Source organism: Opisthorchis viverrini (genome assembly GCF_000715545.1).
Source record: "Opisthorchis viverrini unplaced genomic scaffold opera_v5_200, whole genome shotgun sequence".
In the NCBI taxonomy this organism is placed as follows: Eukaryota; Metazoa; Platyhelminthes; class Trematoda; order Opisthorchiida; family Opisthorchiidae; genus Opisthorchis; species Opisthorchis viverrini.
Window position 1 is genome coordinate 190,454 of NW_008751855.1, and position 19,454 is coordinate 209,907.

The following is a 19,454-nucleotide window of genomic DNA, read 5'->3' on the forward strand; positions in this document are numbered from 1 at the left end:
TTATAGTAAGTAATCGTCACTAGTGGGTGGCTTTCTGCTATTCATGAACCGAAATAGATTAATACGGAAAACAAACTGAACAAAAGCCTACCTGGTACTGCCTGGGACCCATTTAATGACGAAGCCGAAATTACTTTCACGTAATCTGCGGGAAACCAACCAAACTGACGCACTCGCCCCCGTTGCTGAAAAACAAATTTAAGTGTAAATGGAAACGCTAAACTTCAGTAAAACGGAATATGGCGACTAATCAGTTGAATCAAACACCGAAATCAGAGCAGCAATGGCGATCACATACCGCTAACCATATCTGGTCGAATATACCTCCCGATAGACTTCTTCAAACGGTCCGTCATGTACTAAAAAATTTCCACTCCATTTACGACCTCAAGGTTAGTAAAAACAAACAAGTTGGTTGCGATCAGGAAAAAACGGTTTCTGCGGGAACATGCGAACGGGTCCATAATGCTGCAGAAAGAATTTGCTACCGGGGAAAAAAGTTATCCTTATTTAGACATTTTTACTTTGGGGAATAAACGTGTATTCGGGTAGTAATGAACAACTCACGGAATCTAAACAGGGTAAGATATGACATGAATAGAGTAAGATACGACAAGGTCAAAGGAAGGAAGAAAACTTGCCCACGAGAAATATGGAAACGCATTTGTGTGAATTTCGTTTCTTCAGAGAAAATGGTAAGTTGTTTCTAAAAGGGACATTGAGCCTAACGAAGAAGTGGTCAAAATCCGGTGTACCTCGAAGGGAATTCGGTATAGCTAAAGACCTCATATTCTGCCACACATTTTTTCCCCGACGGTCTGCTTAATGCGCATGAAAGAGGCGAAATAGGCGGACTGACAATACTAATAGGTCTTTGCTAACTATAGACGCTTTTGGGATACGGCTCTTGATCGAGAGCAACAAATAGTCACGATGTAGTAATGAAGATGACTCGATCAATGGAACGAAAGAAAATCCGCCAAAAGCTAACCAAGATGACTGAGAAACTACTGACTAACTAGCCAAAGTGACCGCAGCCAAGGAGCGATTAGCGGTTTTCTAGACAGAGCGCCAGGGTCGGATGCCATCGAAACAATGACTTGTCTTTTTTGAAAATCTAACGACATACGAGTATCAGAAGTATCACCGCAAGCTGTTTCCACAGTTTTACCACATAGCGCTACAGGCTGGAACAGTTTTCAATGTTTCACAGAAAGTAAAAAAGAATCAGTTCATCAGCACATCTGCATCCATATTGGCAAGACCGGGGACAGCACAGAAGCGCTCAAGTAACTATAATGTGTCAATAAGTATCAGCAACAACCGGTTCATTAAAAGTCCCCACATACCAAAAAGCTACTGATTTGAAAAGTTGGCCAAGGGATGGACAGGATGAAATGTGTTCTGCCGCGCAATTCATTGAAAACTTAACTTGGTAAAACATCATATAACTCCTTGTTCCTCAATAAGAAACAAAATCAGGAAGACAAAGGAGCTCAAAAACAACACCAACCTTCCTTCGGGAGCGTCCAGACTGGGGTACAGCAACGCTTTAGCATGTTGGTATCATCAACAGTAGTGAAACATTATCATTAAAGCTCATTAGAATGGTGAATCAGCCAGCATAGGAGGAAAATACATTCATGATAGTGGACGATAAAGAAAGTTAACGGATCCAAGGAGGGCTACGAAAAGCAGACAATGAAAGGCGACCAAATAGACACCAAAACAAATGACGCAATTAATCGTGCAGAAACAAAGTGAGGTTTACGAAGAACAGGCAGTTATTCCTGCTTCACTAGAACAAACAAGATCAATAGAATTGTCATTATGAGGCGCACAATGCTAGTCAGAGTCAAGCTACCATAATACCGGAAAAGGAACGCACGAAACGGGTATCACCCATTGGCGGTTGCGATGTGGGGGGGAAGGGGCGAAAAGAGGAAAAAAGTAAAACGTTCTGAGTTAAAAGGTGGCACACATAATAAGCGTGCGCACGCATGGCGTGGAAGAAGGCAAGAGTGCAAAGTGTAAGACGAGTGGCACAGTCACCTGTGTGCGAGATATCGCGAAACTGACCTTATCAAAGTCAAAGCCCTGGACGAGTCATAAAAGAGTAGACAATGAAAGACAAGTGTACTAGATTCTTCTATGAAGGCCTGCCGTTTAGCGAAGTAATTACAAGACTCGGAGTTGCACTAAAAACAATGCACAACCAGGGAAGATGGTTCATGCTTCTCCTCTCTCCGCAACACATCAAATCAATAATGGAACAAAAGAGCTATCTAGGTGGTGCGTAAAAATGAAACCTAAGTTGCAACTTACAAATCGGGCACGTATGGTGGATCACCTCGGTTCCTCTGACATTGGTTGTAAAAGATCTGAGCATCGGATTTCCTGGCTAACTCAAATACTTCGAGCAAACAATCGGTGCGACCGCTGTTCCGCGTCCAAAATCCTAACCGTATAGTCAACATGTCGCATTACTTCCACTCACAGTTGTCATACGGTGTTTGAGAGACAACTGAGCTGACACTGTTACGTCAGTCAATTGTTAAACATGTACTGCGGAACCACATTTATTCCGTATAAGGCACGGTTATGAGATAAACACGAGCAGTGTACTCAACGTTAGTCGGATGAACATGTGAGTGGAATTAATTTCAACACCAGCACAGTAAAAGTAGGGGGAATAGTTTGTCCACGGTCTAACTTTACCATCAGAAATGAACTCAATGTAACCAGATGAACGAAGTATGCCAACGGATCCCCGAGACTTGCCATTTACAGTTAATTTATGAGCAAAAAACGGCATCACTGACCACAGAAACAAAAAGGGATGGAGAATAGAGAGAATAAACACCTGCAACTTACAAATCGGGCACGTATGGTGGATCACCTCGGTTCCTCTGACATTGGTTGTAAAAGATCTGAGCATCGGATTTCCTGGCTAACTCAAATACTTCGAGCAAACAATCGGTGCGACCGCTGTTCCGCGTCCAAAATCCTAACCGTATAGTCAACATGTCGCATTACTTCCACTCACAGTTGTCATACGGTGTTTGAGAGACAACTGAGCTGACACTGTTACGTCAGTCAATTGTTAAACATGTACTGCGGAACCACATTTATTCCGTATAAGGCACGGTTATGAGATAAACACGAGCAGTGTACTCAACGTTAGTCGGATGAACATGTGAGTGGAATTAATTTCAACACCAGCACAGTAAAAGTAGGGGGAATAGTTTGTCCACGGTCTAACTTTACCATCAGAAATGAACTCAATGTAACCAGATGAACGAAGTATGCCAACGGATCCCCGAGACTTGCCATTTACAGTTAATTTATGAGCAAAAAACGGCATCACTGACCACAGAAACAAAAAGGGATGGAGAATAGAGAGAATATCATTATCAAGCATTATCAAGACATTCGTGAAACTAGCGGTGGGCTAAACGTATGGCTGACCAGCAAGGGCCGAGCTAATGTCAGACTGCACAGACTTGAATAGACACTAGTGACAGGCAGGACTAGAACAGAGTATCCTTCCGGCAAGATATTTGCAACTTCAATACCAAGCTCTGTTTGGGACCTGCTCTTTAGTAAATGTAGACGTCGCAGGAGAGAAAATAATCGAGCCAGGCCTCGCACTCACAACATAGTGAACACACCAATTTTCACAGCAAACCAAAAGAAATGCCAAAAAATTGTATCAGACACAATCACGTCATACACCACGTACAGATTGAATAGAAAGAGTGGACTGAAAAGAGCCAGTAGATCATCCTCAAATGACAATAAGCACGTTTTGTGTACTGTGTATTCGACAAATGTATCCATCTATCATAGATGGGTTTTTTCTACTACCAACTGATTCGAGCAAACAGGGATCATGATACGCAAGCACGGAGAACCAATTAGGTGTTCTTGGTATTTCGTAAAATTGCATCAAACTACTTTCTGGTTTCATGCACAGAAAGTTTTGGCACAAAGACGGCAATGCCAACCGACACCTAGACGACGCCTTGTACATAGGATATGCGGACTCTTGAAAACGATGTCTTGTGATGCTAGTTACGTCTAATGTTGGGAAAGGAGGCATGTCCGTGACCTACTCAGCTGCAGGGGATGCCAATAATATGGTGCTTCCGAGGACACTGTAACATGAGTAACGCGATGGTTGCCAGGCATGATTACGGAGTTCCATGAAACACAGTAGAAGTGAATTCCGCAGCGTCACTTGGCCAGTGTCTGCGGGTGCACCTCAAGTTTCGGCACAATCTAAAGTAACATACAAAGCAGCAGGGTAAACTAGGAAAATGATATTCTCACTGCTGGTAACTCAGAAAACCTCACTCGTCTAATCAGTCGGCAGTGATTCAATTCCTCGTCGTTGTCGGTTGAGAATCACAGTATGGTTTTTGGAAAAACAACCCATGGACTCTTATTCAAGTTAGGATGTACAACGCTCATTATAGCCATTCCCATTTAGTAGTAACACTTCTGGTCAACACGAACACCTTAAAAGAGGCTACGTAAAAGGAGAATTTTGTGGAAGACGAAGTATGACTTTAATCGTGTAAAATTCAGGAATATCAATTCCGCCTTTTCGTCGCTAGAGGCCCCAGTGATAGACATGTACATGACGTTCACCAAGAAAAAAACTAGTCCGCCTATCAGAATTACCAGACTCATGTCAAGGGGCACTGCTAGCCTCAAGAAGGGATGCTCAAACCTGTGTTGGGAAACTTTCAAGGCCTTATAGCTAGTAGATTAAATTCCAGTCCACGGTGATATAGCACAATCTTGGGATTCGCCAAGCCAAAGGTGTGAAATGGAGGGGGACTGACCTCGCCTGCATTCTGATGACGGAGTTGAGTGTTTTGGTGACTAACTACTATAAAACTAGAAAAACGGGGACAAGTGAAAACTAACAGACCTACTCGAGACAGGCATCATGCTAGTCAGGCTACCGTTTACTGTGCTCTATCACCGAAGTCACTAACAACCGATTCCCTCCCTATCCGCCCAAAAGACAGACAGGAAGATAACAAGGTAAACCAAGAATCCGGTTTGGAATGATTATTGGAAGGAGCTGACCAAACTGGTTGATGAAAGGTGACTAAGAATGAACAGATGTGCTTGCATAATCTCATGCGCTGGGTGCACAAACACTAGGATGCTCATTGAGAGTTCCATCTGCATAAATTAACTCAAACAAAGCGACAATGAAAAAGTGGTCATGTACGAGAAAAGAGCGGAACGCAAACTCACCTGTAGTTCGCCTTCCCACCAACCCTTGGCAGAACGCTTGCGCAACTGCACAACCTGTCCTGGTTGCAGTGACAATTGGCCAACAGCCGTGGCTGTGTAGGGTGCAATCACACGGGCGAATTCTGGTTTCGTAGTAATAGTGATATGTGAGGAAGGCGAGGCTTGACCGGAACCTGGTGCGGGGCTTCCACTTTTTGACGCACTAACAGTGAGCTCGGTGTCGGATTGTGAAGACATGGTGGTGGCGATTGTGGTGTTGATAGGGGGAGTTGGGTTAGGCTGAGTAAGTTGATTATAGAAGGGTAGACGAATAGTAAGGGATTACACAAGTCGATGGGACTTTGGAGAGCAATTATGGGCGCGTATAACCGAAAAACGCGACTAATTAGTTCGGACGGAGCAGGTTACCATGAATACGAACTATGAATTACGGATGGGGAGGTGCAAACGGGATTTTCCGTTAATGTCAATCATTCAGTTAACTTTTCGGTTATAAGCCGTGTACCAAGGTACGGTGACTCCATATTCCATATTTTATTCACCAAGGATGAGAATAATGAAGGGATGACGGACACGTGTAGGAGGTTCTGGCCTAAAGTGTTTAATGACGTCAACCTGTTTTTGTCAAGCAGTGAGAGAACTACGCAGTGACGGAGGACGGTCACTGGATGCGAGATAGAATTATAAGAGAGCCACTAGGCACAACTGATGAACCCTGAGCGACCGCCAGGATGGGTTTCTTCCGGACTCCGCCAGCCAACCTGCCAGAATCATTTCTGTACTTCCTGCTAACCGGAGCAGCCACGATAAATCTCAAATAAAGGCATCTTCCTCTGCCTCAAGGTTGCCTTTTGTCTGTGTGAATGCAGATAGAGGAAACCGACTCGAAATGCGTTGGTATAAATTTAGGCCGTCAACCGAACGGCTCACACGCGACAATTTTCTGGAAGCTTTGTCAATGCAGTGCAGCCAGTCTCGTGGTTTAGGACAATCATCAGGGCTGAGGTGAAAAAGTTGACAATCGCTGAAAGATGGGCTTCGGGAGTGGATGATAGGTCCCGGTTACCCAGACCGAAGAAAGATGTTTGGCCGGGATATCCAAGCTTTGGTCTCTGACTGAAAATTCTGACACAGAGGACAATGGAAGGATTCGGGGTTTTGTTCGGGAACCCCAAACCACTGAACCAGTAGCTGAAACCGCTAGTTAGGGGTAGTTAGTCTTCTTGAAAGGCTAGGCCTGGAACCAATGATTCAATAGTCCGACCCACTTTCCCATGGCGGCTTACCTAATCCGAGTGCGCAAGGGGCAAGGTACTCACTTTTTACATTTGAAACTGCTACGATAGGTTTGGAATCGCTATTTAAGTTGTTTTGTTTTTTGGATAGTCCACCGGCCATCAACCGGCAAACATTTGGGCCATCCGAGTGTGCAGTCTTTTGGGATAGCGTCTTCTAACCCGTTCTTCCTCGGAGGAAGGCAGTGCCACTGTTTCCATAAATGAGGGAATGCTCTAACAAAGCGAAGCCAGCTATTTTTCATGGGATTAGCTTCGTACGGTTTTTCGCTTGTTTCTTGTCAGTTGGTCTAGAGCTACATCGCGCCAGTGAGTTAAGGTGGTATAAGGAAGTTGGCACATACAAGTGCAACCTGGTTCAAGCAGGTCAACTGAAACTGATTTCTGCTCCCCTCCCGTCAGCATGATCGTGCTGAATCTCCCTGAAAGTGCATGAGCATCTCTGCAAGATAAAGCTGGAACTTGACTGTCAACAACCCAAACGCTTCTACTAGCGTGCAAAATCCAAATGCACATTCTCGGACACAAGGATGCTATGCATACGAACTTCTCAGGGGACATACAAGTAAAGACATACAATTACAGGTGTTTCGCCCCGATGAAATTACATGGCCTGCATGAACGCAGCGCTGGGCTTAAAAACATGCAATCTGACGACGAAGACTAAGGGCATAAATGTGACTGTATGGGACACAATAGGTGAGGAACAATGCAAACCTACCAAGACAACTTGTTCAGTTGATTTCAAAGGCGGAGATGCGGAACTTAACGTCTTTACGGCGCTCAACTCCTGAAAATAACCAGAGTGAAAATCGCAGTCAGATAGCGAAATGCTTGAAATGGAACTGAGAGGGTATATGGCGATCAGGAAGTGAACATAATAGGGAGTAAGATGCAGAGAGAACGGTTAGGTTAGGAGAGCAAGGCCAACGTATTTGGTTGCTTGGGCCTAGAGCTTGGATTCACAGAAAAGAAGTAAGAACACGAAGTGTTGCAATATGTAAAAGAAGCCACCGTTCACTGTATCCTTACTTCTGGCGTCAGTTTCTTCGTGTAGTTGGCTGGAAATAATCCAGAGAGTTTGGTTTGTTCACATTCCCCCTCCCACCACTCGTCCCGAATGGCGTAGACATGAACGACATCGTTCACAGCCAAATTCAGGTCACCGGCTCGGACGAGGTTGGAGGATCCGATTTAGCCTTTTTGTTTTCCTCTGGTGTGGTAGTTTGTTTTGAAAGGGCGAAATCCGTGAAAGCGGAGCTGGGGACTGCCTTCTGAATTGAACTGGATTAACGGATAGAAGATAACAAGAAACGTGAGGTAGGGGAAAACGCTGATTAGCTGGAGATACAGTAAACTGGCCACTAGTGAGGGCAGGAGGCATATGTGCCCACGCCAACAAACAAGCAAAGACAGACAGAGGCGGTAGAAGCTGATTAATTTTGCTCTTTTGTCGGTGGCTAGTTAATACCTACAATTGCACGTCGGCATCATATTGCTAAGTCTCTATCTGACGGATGAGTAGAAAAACGAACAAGTTCAACAGCATTACCGCCAAAATCACGGCGAAAGACAAGATAAGACGTTTACAAGAAAGCATTCCAAGATGAACTAAGCTGTTGCCTTACTTTGTCGTTGCCTTATGCACGCCAAAAGGATCAAACGGATCGATTTTCCCAGTCACCCGTTTTCGGACATACGACTCGGGGAACAAGCCCTTCATTCCATTAGACTCTCCATAAAGCCACCCAGCAGCCACGGGGAAAGGTGGTTCACTGACGATCTATGTAAAGGGAAATGTTAAGGTCATGGAACTAAACGATGCTAGGGAGTGAGATGTCAAAAAATCCGTCTGTTTTCTGTGGTTGTGCATCTAGCTAGCTAGCAATTTATATGACGATGGGACAGGATCTATTGTGGAACTTACTAAGGAGACTGGAGGTCAAAGGTCTTACGTGCCAAAAGAACGGGGTTACTGTTAATGTTATTGGGGTAGGGAGCCGACCATAGCCCAGCACAAGCTAAGAGTTCACACGAGTACGAAGGTTAGAATTACGTGATCGTTTCAGTTATGGATGGCGGCCGGACACTCGCAAATAGTGACCGATTGATAGGCCCCGGTAGATGGCGGGAAAGGCTCAGTCTTTACCAGCCCGACCCTCATCAAAACGAAATCCGAGACCACACCAGGGAGGAGTTACAAAACATGAGGGTGCTTGAATGCAGACAATTCGGGATCTTCAAAGTGCCCTACTAATCATGGCCTCACACCATGCACGTCTCCATTCCTTTCAGAGAAAAGAAGTGAGGCGACCAGCAAAACAAGAGTCAATATCTAATTTCAAGGTCCCTGTGAGGCATCGAAGCCGATTCGTCTACAAAGGAGTCCATGGCACTACCTGTTGGATACTTAGCACGTCCAAAAGAATGGGTAGTAAGTCAGCACTAGGAGACTAGCACAATAACACCTGAGATTTGCTCGCGACTTTACTTAGCCTTATTAAAAACAGGTGAGCTGAAACCAAACTGCGCGACAAAAAAACTTACTTGGACGAGTGCACCGGTACTCAATGAGAGTTCGTCCGGATGTCGAGCAGTGAAGTCGAACATGACTTCATACTGCTCAGTTTGATCACCGGTTTCTAAAGAGCCCAATCCGTCGAAACTGGAAAAAAGATATTGATTGGACAGAATTTTTGTTGGCCCTTTTCACTTGCATTTCCAAACTGACTCTTACCAGACTCAAAGAGAGACAAAGTCTTATCAGTATTGACGGCAACACAACACTAATATGTATTTGCACATACTAAAAATCATGAGAAAAGAAGGGAAGGTTGGCGGTTGGCCACAGTTATTACACGTCTCTAGCACCCCAACCGGTTATGTTTAATAAGCCGCTCCAAATATTCGGATAATTTAAAACGTATCTGTTTAAACACCATTCCGTTCCCTATTCGCAGAAGCCATCTAATTCACGCTAGTGCAGTACATGTTCACTGCTGTGAAAACAATTGCTTAGCTGTTTACAGATGACGGGAAGGAACTGGTAGGCTGTATGGGTAGTCGGAGATACCGTTTTGGAGTTATGCCACTTGGAAGTGGTGTTATTGTGAGTGGCTGGATGAGTAATGAGAATGGAGATCTAATTTTCCTTAAAAGGAACTACAGAATGATTCTCGCGCAGTAGTTTCAGTCCTCGTGAGCGACAGGATACCGAAGCCAGAACTAATAACAACAGCATCATATATCGCCAACGCACCGGTCAGTAAACCTAACGGTCGATTTTGACGACAAAGTTAAGCAGGGAAAAAGCGACAACTTGAGGGGGCAGGAAAAGTTATGTCTAGCCAAAAGCATCCGAGAACTCCAAAAGTGGTTTGTTTTGAACCGATATCCGAACATATGAATTAGCGAATCAATAGGTACCCAATCACGGTTAAATTCGGAAAAACAACCGCAACGGCAGATCAAGGCCGACAGTCATTGGTATTGGTAAACAAATAGTTATCTGCGTATGACTATGAAAGAAACGGAACAACGTGAGAGTAAGCCAAACGCTATATTCTGGGATAGGAATTCGAGGCCCGAGGAAGTCATCACAATCGACAGCAATACATGAGTAATAAATGCTGGTGCTCAACTGGTATAAGGTTGAAAACATCATAAACGAGAGCTTCAGCTTGGTTTCAGATGAGTCTCCCACAAAACCACATTTGCTCCATATTCTCTCTTAGTGGATGTTTATTGGATTACTGTCTACTCATTCGTGGGCGATTGGTGGTATTCGAATTCCCATCCTTAAGAATGCTTCTAGAGGTGTGCACTGGTGATGATTCCAAAAGGGAAAGAAACAACTATGCTTCCATCGCAGGGTGAAGTAGAGACAAAAGGCTTCACTCGAGAACTGAAGTAAGTAGATCCGACACGGTACAATAAAAATTGAGCGACGACGCGCTAAAAACACTGTCCTAAAATGATACAAATGGCAGATAAGCTGAGAGGCATGTGTAGTCCAGATAATATGTTATGGTTTCTTTTTTTTCACGGAAAGCACGGGATCATCAAACGATTCGCATAAACGGTAGTAGGTTTATAGGTGTTCATTAGCATGGCCATCATCATTACTTACAACACCGATGCTTCACTGGCTTACGACGTTGTTGAGATAGGCCTACTGATAATCAGTCAACGACATCTTAGACGCCAATACCTCCAAAACCCACTCGGATACGCTAAATGAGAACTGAAGCACATCGCTAAAGTACAAGACATGCGCAACACAGGGCCGAGCCATAGTATCTCGCAGTGTTGGGTACATTCCTTAAATTTCGAAGGTGCTACCTCACCAGAGATCCAGTCACGGTTCGATTACTTCGAACGATTCTATGGTTCTAAGGCATCCGTAGTCGAATAGTATATGTACTCGACCCTCAAAGATCAACTCTTGCAGCCACATGACAACACAGTCTCATTGTAGTCCGATACACGAACTCTACAAGGCCCAACGATATGCAACTTAATGGGCGAGATGGCCCAAGTGGTTAGAGCGCGAATTTACTGACCGGAAGGTCCGTGGTTCGAATCCGACCTCCGCCACTCGACTTCCCATGTCTAGGCTTGGGCAACCTGGCAGTATCCCAGCCCTCGTGCTTCCTTTGGGTGGCATGGCAGCTAGGCACCGGAAGGGTGCTACAGCTCACCGCTTTCTAATGCCCCAAATGATGCTCACTGGCAATGCAACCGTGATCCTTTAGGTTCGCCAGTCATGCTGTGGTCAAAACTAATACAAGACTCGAAATAAGTAGTGCTTCAAAAACTCCACTGTCCCTCCTCAAAAAGTCGGGAGCATGTTCAAAGGGTGTCCTTGGCTTCATACTGTGTTGGGTCGAAACACATGCAAAAGGATTGGACGAGCCTTATTCAAAATTCAAACGACGTTGTGTGCATATTCTGGACCGATAGAGACAGTTCTGAAAACCGGGGTTTCGGAGGTACTCTGGAGTGCGTCTCAATATCTTATCAATTATTGAAAAAGGTCAACCATCAGATCGCTTGTTGAGAAAACTCCGCGTGGGTTCTTGTGCCCACACGTCTGTAAGGACAAACACTGTACGATAAACACGAAATACCTTATTAAACATCATCATCAGAGAAAGCAACAACAGTCTTGATACTGATGCTTCACTGCCACACAACCACAAAGTTTGTCTAACTATATTTCTAGTCTTAGAATGAAAAGAGAAAAAAGCGCGTGAGAAAAGGACTTGGTGCGGGACTGTGTCAAGCATTCTGAGGAGCCCAAACCTCCAAGCGTTCAATCAGACAATCATGGTCTCCTAAACTCAGCTTCGTACTCAATCAGCTTTAAGGTGATGAGTGGAAGTACGAGTTAAACATGAAGACAAAGCTAGTCTGGGACTAACCCATAAACTTACAGTTTTTCTACATTCCCTGGATTCTTCAAAGTGAGATACGAGCGGAATTGACCTTCCAGCTTTTGTCGCAGCCTGGCCACTTCCACATCGAGCTGACAAGATCTTTTTTCCAGTTCGGTTACCGTATTACGACGACTAGCCAGCTGTTCACCCTGGCGTGTCATTCCCTCGTCTAGTTCAGCCAGTTGGCTTTCGAGTCGTTGGATGGAAGCTCGACGTAGCTGGAACGAAGGAAGTCAAAACCGCGAAAGCAGCAGTTGATGGGTCATCGGATAATGGGATAAGGATAAAAAAACTAAACGTATCGCTCACGATCTACCGGTGGAGGAAGGACTCACATCACTACTGGCCCGAAGGGTCTTGCACTGCTCTGCCGTGGGATTAGTGTCCACCCCAGTGGAGACGCGGAGACTCAGCTGTTCTCGCTCCCGCTGCCAACGTGACAACTCAGCTTTGGCTGCTTCAACCTGTTCGGTCAACTCGCGTATATCACGTTCGTAAGTGTCACGTTTGCCGCGCATATCATTTATCGCAGATTTGTGAGCATCCACTTCAGCACTGGCCACAAAAAGACGGGTTTCTAATTCGCGCTTGCGCTGTTCTTGTGAAGAGGCGGATTCAATAAGACTGGCACGGTGCGCAATAGCCTAAAACCAGGAAAAGATCGGAAAACAGCCCGATGAACAGTGCAACCAGTTTGATGAAACTGTCACGGTTGGCCAGAAACTAGAACTGAGAGTAGAACTAGAGGCTTACTGATATCGAAGGACTGTCTTGTTCATCCATGGCTATCATGATTCGGTTGACTGTTGGCAGTAGAAGAAGCGAAACCAGTGACGTGGCGCATTGACTTCAACTTACCGGTTCGATACCGACCCACGGTCAAGCCGACCAGACTTACATGTTTAACGCTGGGGCAGTGGCAGTGGTAGACATTAGCTGAATACCACGGTGGTAAATAAGAGCCTTGTTTTGTGTTCATTGTGAATGAAATGACCGAGTGCTCTCCATGAAACAACAGCGCATTTTTATTAGGTCTTCAAAACCAGCTCAGTGCAACAGTGTGTGAAGCGAACACCGGATCTAACGTCACCAATGATAGACAGACATGCTTACATTACCAGATCGGTGGAACCGAATGCCATCGTTTGACACTATCTGTTCTTGGGACGCCAATAAGATGCACTGACTACAGCAGTGCACGCACACATATTGCAGTCGACTGGAGCGTAGGGCCAGCAGGTAAACAAATCGCAACATTAGGGTGTTTGTGAAGTTGGGCTGTAATTTATTGTTGCTAGTCGCGAGGACTGGAGGTCATACAGGAGACAGACACCAGGTTCTAGTTTTCATGCGTTGACAAGATTAGTTTGATTGAGTGCCTGAGTTTTTTTACCACGTGGATGGGCACTATCATCATCATTGATAGCAACACCAAAGAACATTTGTGCTTCACCGCCGTACAACCATATTAATTTATCAGAGGAAACATATCTACTCCAGTCTATCATTTAAAAGAGGCTTAACAGCTACTTTGATTACCAGACACGACTAATGTTACCTGTAAAGCTACAGGTCTATGCCTAAATTTCAGTTCCATCCCAACCATCAAGTTCCAACTGAAGGCACTGAAGGAAGTCTGTTGCCAGCTTCTGCGTGTACTCATCCGTGTGCTTGTGTCGAGTATCGTACATTGGTCGCATAATGAGGCGTTCGTCAGACAGAATTCGGGAGCGCCACCCCACTTAAATGAGATGTGCGACAGGGCATATGGACCCAGGTACACCCCGTTACACCTCACCGAGACTGATCACCCCATAGAGAATTGCTTGTGGTGCCACCTTCCGGGCACCTTCAAATCGACCAAGATCAATTAGAGTCAGATCGCTATCGGTTGCAAATGGGAAGTAATCGAGCAGTCCACAGGTCTGTGTTCAGAAATTGTTGTACCACGGCCGGTCAAAGTAAACTCTCACAATCGACAGTGGCATAATATTTTCTCCACTGGCTTTACCCACATAATTCTGTGATTACTATAAAACACATGTGACCGCTGTACATTTCCGCATAAATTCGTGGCGTCCTGGTCTGATGACAGTGATAGAAACCGAAGTTTGTTCGCCAATTTGTTTGATCTCATGAGTCCCACAGGGTATCTTCAACCACCATGTCAACTAACTTGGATTAAATGGCCTTTAAGGACAAGGATGACAAATGAGACCGAAGAAGGACCTATGGCTAACATGCCACAAACATCCGAGTTACCTACACCCCTTACAATGTTAGGCAATACAAAGTGACAGCATAACGCCATGGACATCGGTTAACCGCCAAACATTTCAATGTATCTGGTCAAGCATGAAATGATCACGTGGGCCCCATAGTAAAATGAGAGCAGAATGAACAACACTTTTCACAGCATCACTCCCGTTGGTGTGTCATATTCTGTTCATCCTTATGTTTCCACCACTTCGAAAAATAACCCTCGGTGGCCCGGTATGCGAGGCACATGGCTCGGCAACCTCAGTTTGCAGAGCTGGATGTTTTCTTTGAGTTCACTGCATTCTGCTTCACCAAAGACTTCATTTCTTGATCGCCTAATTGTGAATCGGCTGATTCTAAGAGGTTCTTGCTACAGTTCTGAGACACCAGTTGTTGGGGCCATGAAGATGTCTCAAATGCTGATACCACAGTGGTCAAGTTTCGCGACTGCACAACAATACAGGTCGCACTGCATTCTGATGCACGCGTCTTCTAACACCCAGTGATATGCATTTTGATGATAGACCAACCCGCAAACTCAATTCTGTCCTTTAAGGTTTGTGTGTCTGTTAAAGAACCGTCAGAGCTCAAAGCAACTTCCCTTACCTCTTCTTGAATTCTCATGGGCACGTTCAAAGATTGTACCTCCCGTGGTATGACTTCGTATGTTGCCAAAAGATCAGATGAGCCCGTTACGCATCACTGGTAACGCTTGTGCTCTTTATACTTTTCCAAAGGTGAGAACGTCTTCTGTACCGCCCAGTCGACGAAGCTCAACTCGGAGAGATCTAAACAGAGGGGGTTTTGGACACCCAGCGGAGTTCACTTCAATGACGGAAATAAACGAAGACGTAAAGAGTTGGCATTCTTGCTGGACAGTACTGCTTGCAAGCAGGCTCTCAGAAAAATGTCCCTATTGACTGGTTTGCACACAACCTTAGTTTCCCGCTTCCTCAATCTCTTCAGCTTTTTTGGACCTACGACGCACCTCGATGCGGATACATGCTCATTTTCACCTGCGGTCTGACGTTTTGGCGACTTGTATTGTACTTTCGATCAGCGATACTAGTGTTTGAGAAAGTGGATTGTCCGAAAAAGGGTTCAGTACGTGTTTTGGTACATCCAATTCACATTCGGGTCCAGAAGTCTTGCAATCACCAGCTGATATGTACGTATCTTACGCAACCAGAAAAGCGCAGAGAGCGGCAACAGCCAAGCGTGTCATTGTAATGCATACAGACGATCTAGAATGAGCAGTAAACGTTAACTGACCTACACCACCCGTCGCTGATGGCGATCTGATCTATCTGCGTTGGAGATTTGCTCCCAAGTAGAGGAGGCCAGGGGGCTTCGGACGTAATGCATTGAAATAGTGTGTAATCCGCACATAACTGCGGCAGGCATTCACTGCATTTTTTGCAATTTGATTCCAGTTCAAAAAGAACACCTGAAGGAGCTCAGCAGCGATAAGCCTACCTACCTGTTTGTTCATATCCCAGACAGCAACAGGAATATCGTAATAAAGCGTCGTATTACAGTGCCAATTTGTTGAGAGATAACCAGGGGCAACGAAGACGTTTGTCAGAGCATTCACGGGACACCCTCATAGACGTTGTCAAACAAAGCGATTATCAGCTATGAAGTCTGTCAAGCGCCCGGTGGCTTAAAACAATACCCACTCAGAAGCTAAGGGAAACCGGTGGAGATGTCAGTTCAGCGACAATATCTATGCCTTGAATTCTCGTGTCTGAGACAGCACACACCAACAGAAAGACTCTAGTGTACAAGGAAAAGTAGCCTACTTTACAGGTTCTTTGAAGATACGACAATTGAAGACTTCCAGATGAAATGAGAGTCGGGGTTTGAAGAACGATTTCGAAGTGTTTACGGCCACATTGGCCGATTTAGATGTAGATATTGAAGCTAACGATAGTGGACCAGCCCTTAGGAGGTGCCGCTGGAAAAGTAGTTAGGAGAGAAAGACGAAAATGCAAAACATAAAGAAGGAACGCGTCAGCAGTAGTCCGCCTTAGCTTTCAGGCTCCGTTGTGTGTACCAAGTAAGGTGACATGGCTTGTGGCACTACGCAACGACCGACGTACCATGGATGAATGTACGTGGGTTCTGATATTGCCAGGATGTCCTAGTCTGGATTTGATAACAAGCAGGGTCCTCAGCTAAAACCTTAGGCTAAAAAGCCTGGCGACTGGCCAGCAGGGGTTAATGGCACAGTAGTTAACACCTTTAGAGTGCAAATAGCTACAGGTGGGTGATTTGTCAATCATTCAAGTGCAAAATCGCCGAGCGTTTGGTACGTGCGGTGTAAGGCTCCGCGTTTGCTGCTAGGTTGATTCTGAATATGATTTATGAGAGTACCAGTCAACCAAGGCGGCGCCACAGCGGTGACTGAACTGGAGGAATACACTGACTTAAGAAACTCTGGCAATTAGACGAAAGCTCCGCCTTGTAAGTGAGGTCATACTATGCTGGAAAGCTAGAAAAACTGTTCAGCCGTTTCGCACCTGTTGGGACAGCCGCTGGGAATCGTTAGCAGTGCGAATCTCACTAAACTCCAAGAAGTTTCGAACCCGTAACATCCGGGCAGTAGATGGAATGCTTAAACTTTCAGCCACGAGCGGTTTGTCAACCGTGTCATTAGCTAACACTTAGGATATAGTGGCGCTCATCCTGGAGTCACGGAAGTTACATTACGTGATCACATACTGACCGGTTCGTCGGTTTTTCAGTATAGACTGACTTCACTTACAGGAAGGAATATCCGGTGAAAATCACCAAATCCCTCACGCTACCATCAAGATGGCTCAAGTGGTTAGAGCGGGAATATACTGACCGGAAAGTCCGTGGTTCGAACCCGAACTCTACCACTCGATTTCCCCTGCCTAGGCTTGGGCCAGCCCTCGTGCCTCCTTGGTGTAGCATGGCAGCTAGGTGCTAGGCACAGGGTGCTACAGCTGAAATATTATTAATATTATTATTACCATCAATTCATAAGTGGCTTATGGAAATAATTTCACATGAGTGAAACTTTCATCTGAAAAGTTCCCCTCCAGAAGCCAGTCTACACGTCACTACATGTGGTTTCCTTGAGCAAAAGAGGAACGGCGGCATATCTTGTCTAAAAGCGATCAGCTGACCAGCCGCTCGTGGCCAAACATAAGGGCTCAGTCTATCTAACTGAGATATCGTGTGTTCGTAAGATGTGCACTGCTGGGGATAAAACAGCTGTACGGTACTTTTTGGCTTTTCGGAACAGATTAAATTTACTTACATGACGAGATTTTCATTGGAAATTTCCAAATCTCTCCACACTACCATCAGTAAGATGAGACCTTAACTGATGTGGACTAAGTTAAAAGGAAAATTATGCCTAATCATGTAGCACTCAAACGAAAAAGTCCTCGTGCTTCCTTCGGGTAGCATGACAGCTCTATATAAAACGAACGATTACTATCTATTTATTAAGCAAAAAAATGAGGAGACTATACACTCGTTTGCAAATCACACTGGTGTCCACGGAACCCCCAATTCAATTTCTCTTTGATAATGTTCCTCGACTATTCTTTTTCACGAAGGCCGCCTGATGTTTCTGTTGGCACGGAATTCCAATTATCGAAGTAAAAGCTGAGAAAGCGGTGGTGGATTGCCGAAGTCTTCTGAAGCTTTATAAGCAGTATGAATTGTGAAAAAATATACTTCTGTATCGCGAATGCAGTGCCATCTGATACATGAAGCGGTCTTTGTGTAGTACATTCAGTTAAACGAGGGACTCAGTTGCGTCTCCCGTTAACACTAATCTAATTTGGAAATAAAAGTATTTCGCCCAAGTAGAACATAAGGTTGACAGAAACCCGGGGCCTACATCTTTCTGATGAGCGCCAATGGGGGTACTAGGAGTGGGCAATCTTATAAGTAGTGTTTTAGGGCAGGAAAAATGCTGAGGTTTGTTTACTGCCCGACTTTCAAGCTGCAGTGTATTTAACCTACATATGCGTTTGATAGCGGTGTCTCTTGAAGGTTCCGAAGACGGATTTCACCACAGTCAAGATAAAGTAGGAAGACATGTGGTAGGGGGATTTTGTGCGGTCTCTGCACCAGCTCGAAGAACAAGAGAAGCACAAGACAGCAGGCATACCTGCTCCAACAGTGCGCTGGCCTGACATTTTTCTTTCTGAAGGGCTTCTACTCGCTGTTTCTCTGCCTCCAATTGTCTCTGGGCTTCAGCAGCACGCCATGCCTTGGTTCGAGCCTCGACCGCCTGGCGACGACGAACTTCACGCTGTGCTTCTAATTCCCGCAACCGTTCGGCTTGTCTCTCCGTTTCCAACGCTTTTTCGCGCTCCTTCTCCAGTCTGGTTTTATGAAAAACAGGAGGTAGAAGTCAAAGACGCCAAACCATTCATAGCAAAACCAAGTATTTCGATGAATGGTGAGAAGGGAAGCTTGTAAATATCGTAATTAGAACAGCTTCTCTACAGATGCCTGCGTAAAGTGCTGCTGATTTCTGACGCCTTCGTTTTGTGTCTAGTAGACAACAGTGATAACCTAATTAAAACGGAACATGGATTCAGTGAAGGAGTGGGAGCAAAAGCATAGAATGGAAAAGTTGCTCAACCAGAGAACGTTGCATGCAAAACTAAATGCCACCGTGAACGCAGAAACTGGCAGATTTTACATAGACATTGCGTTGCGTACTGAGAAAGGTTTCTGTACACCTCAGTAAAGGAATTTGTGACTGTGTACATTACCAGCTGTAAAAGGGTAAATGAGTATAGGAAACGGGATAACATGCGCAGCAACAGAACTATGGGATGAGATTAACTGTATCAAAGTAGCCATAATGGAGACTAAGTGGGACGGTTATTACTTATTATTAACTAGCCATGCCATGACCGTGACAGTAACTAGATGTTCCATCAACCGAATTGCAAATCTGCGTAAACTGAAAACGGGACGACTACATAGATTCAGGATAATTTGAGATATCGGTTACTTGAATCAAGGCCCTTCGGGTAAAAACACTGCCGGCAACACGGTGTGCTTAGTTCGAAAATCCTCGAGAAGTGGAAGGGTACCGGATAATAAACACGTGTCAGCAGAGCGCTTGTCTCATTTACGGTGAGCTACTAAGCCAATGGATTATTGGCTGAAAAAAACGTTCAGCCGTCGC

General features: G+C 45.0%; 1 protein-coding gene across 1 annotated transcript in view; it reads right to left on the minus strand.

The window, feature by feature from the left end:
- Positions 1-19,454, minus strand: part of T265_14462 (hypothetical protein) — a gene marked incomplete at both ends in the record, with an annotated part of 68,160 nt that overhangs the window by 36,665 nt on the left and 12,041 nt on the right. Inside the window, 8 exons of the mRNA XM_009173751.1 lie at positions 92-185; positions 5,275-5,553; positions 7,291-7,414; positions 8,198-8,352; positions 9,117-9,234; positions 12,005-12,225; positions 12,343-12,651; positions 18,420-18,636. Coding sequence (XP_009172015.1) covers positions 92-185; positions 5,275-5,553; positions 7,291-7,414; positions 8,198-8,352; positions 9,117-9,234; positions 12,005-12,225; positions 12,343-12,651; positions 18,420-18,636 — 1,517 coding nt within the window. The remainder of the gene's footprint in view (positions 1-91; positions 186-5,274; positions 5,554-7,290; positions 7,415-8,197; positions 8,353-9,116; positions 9,235-12,004; positions 12,226-12,342; positions 12,652-18,419; positions 18,637-19,454) is intronic.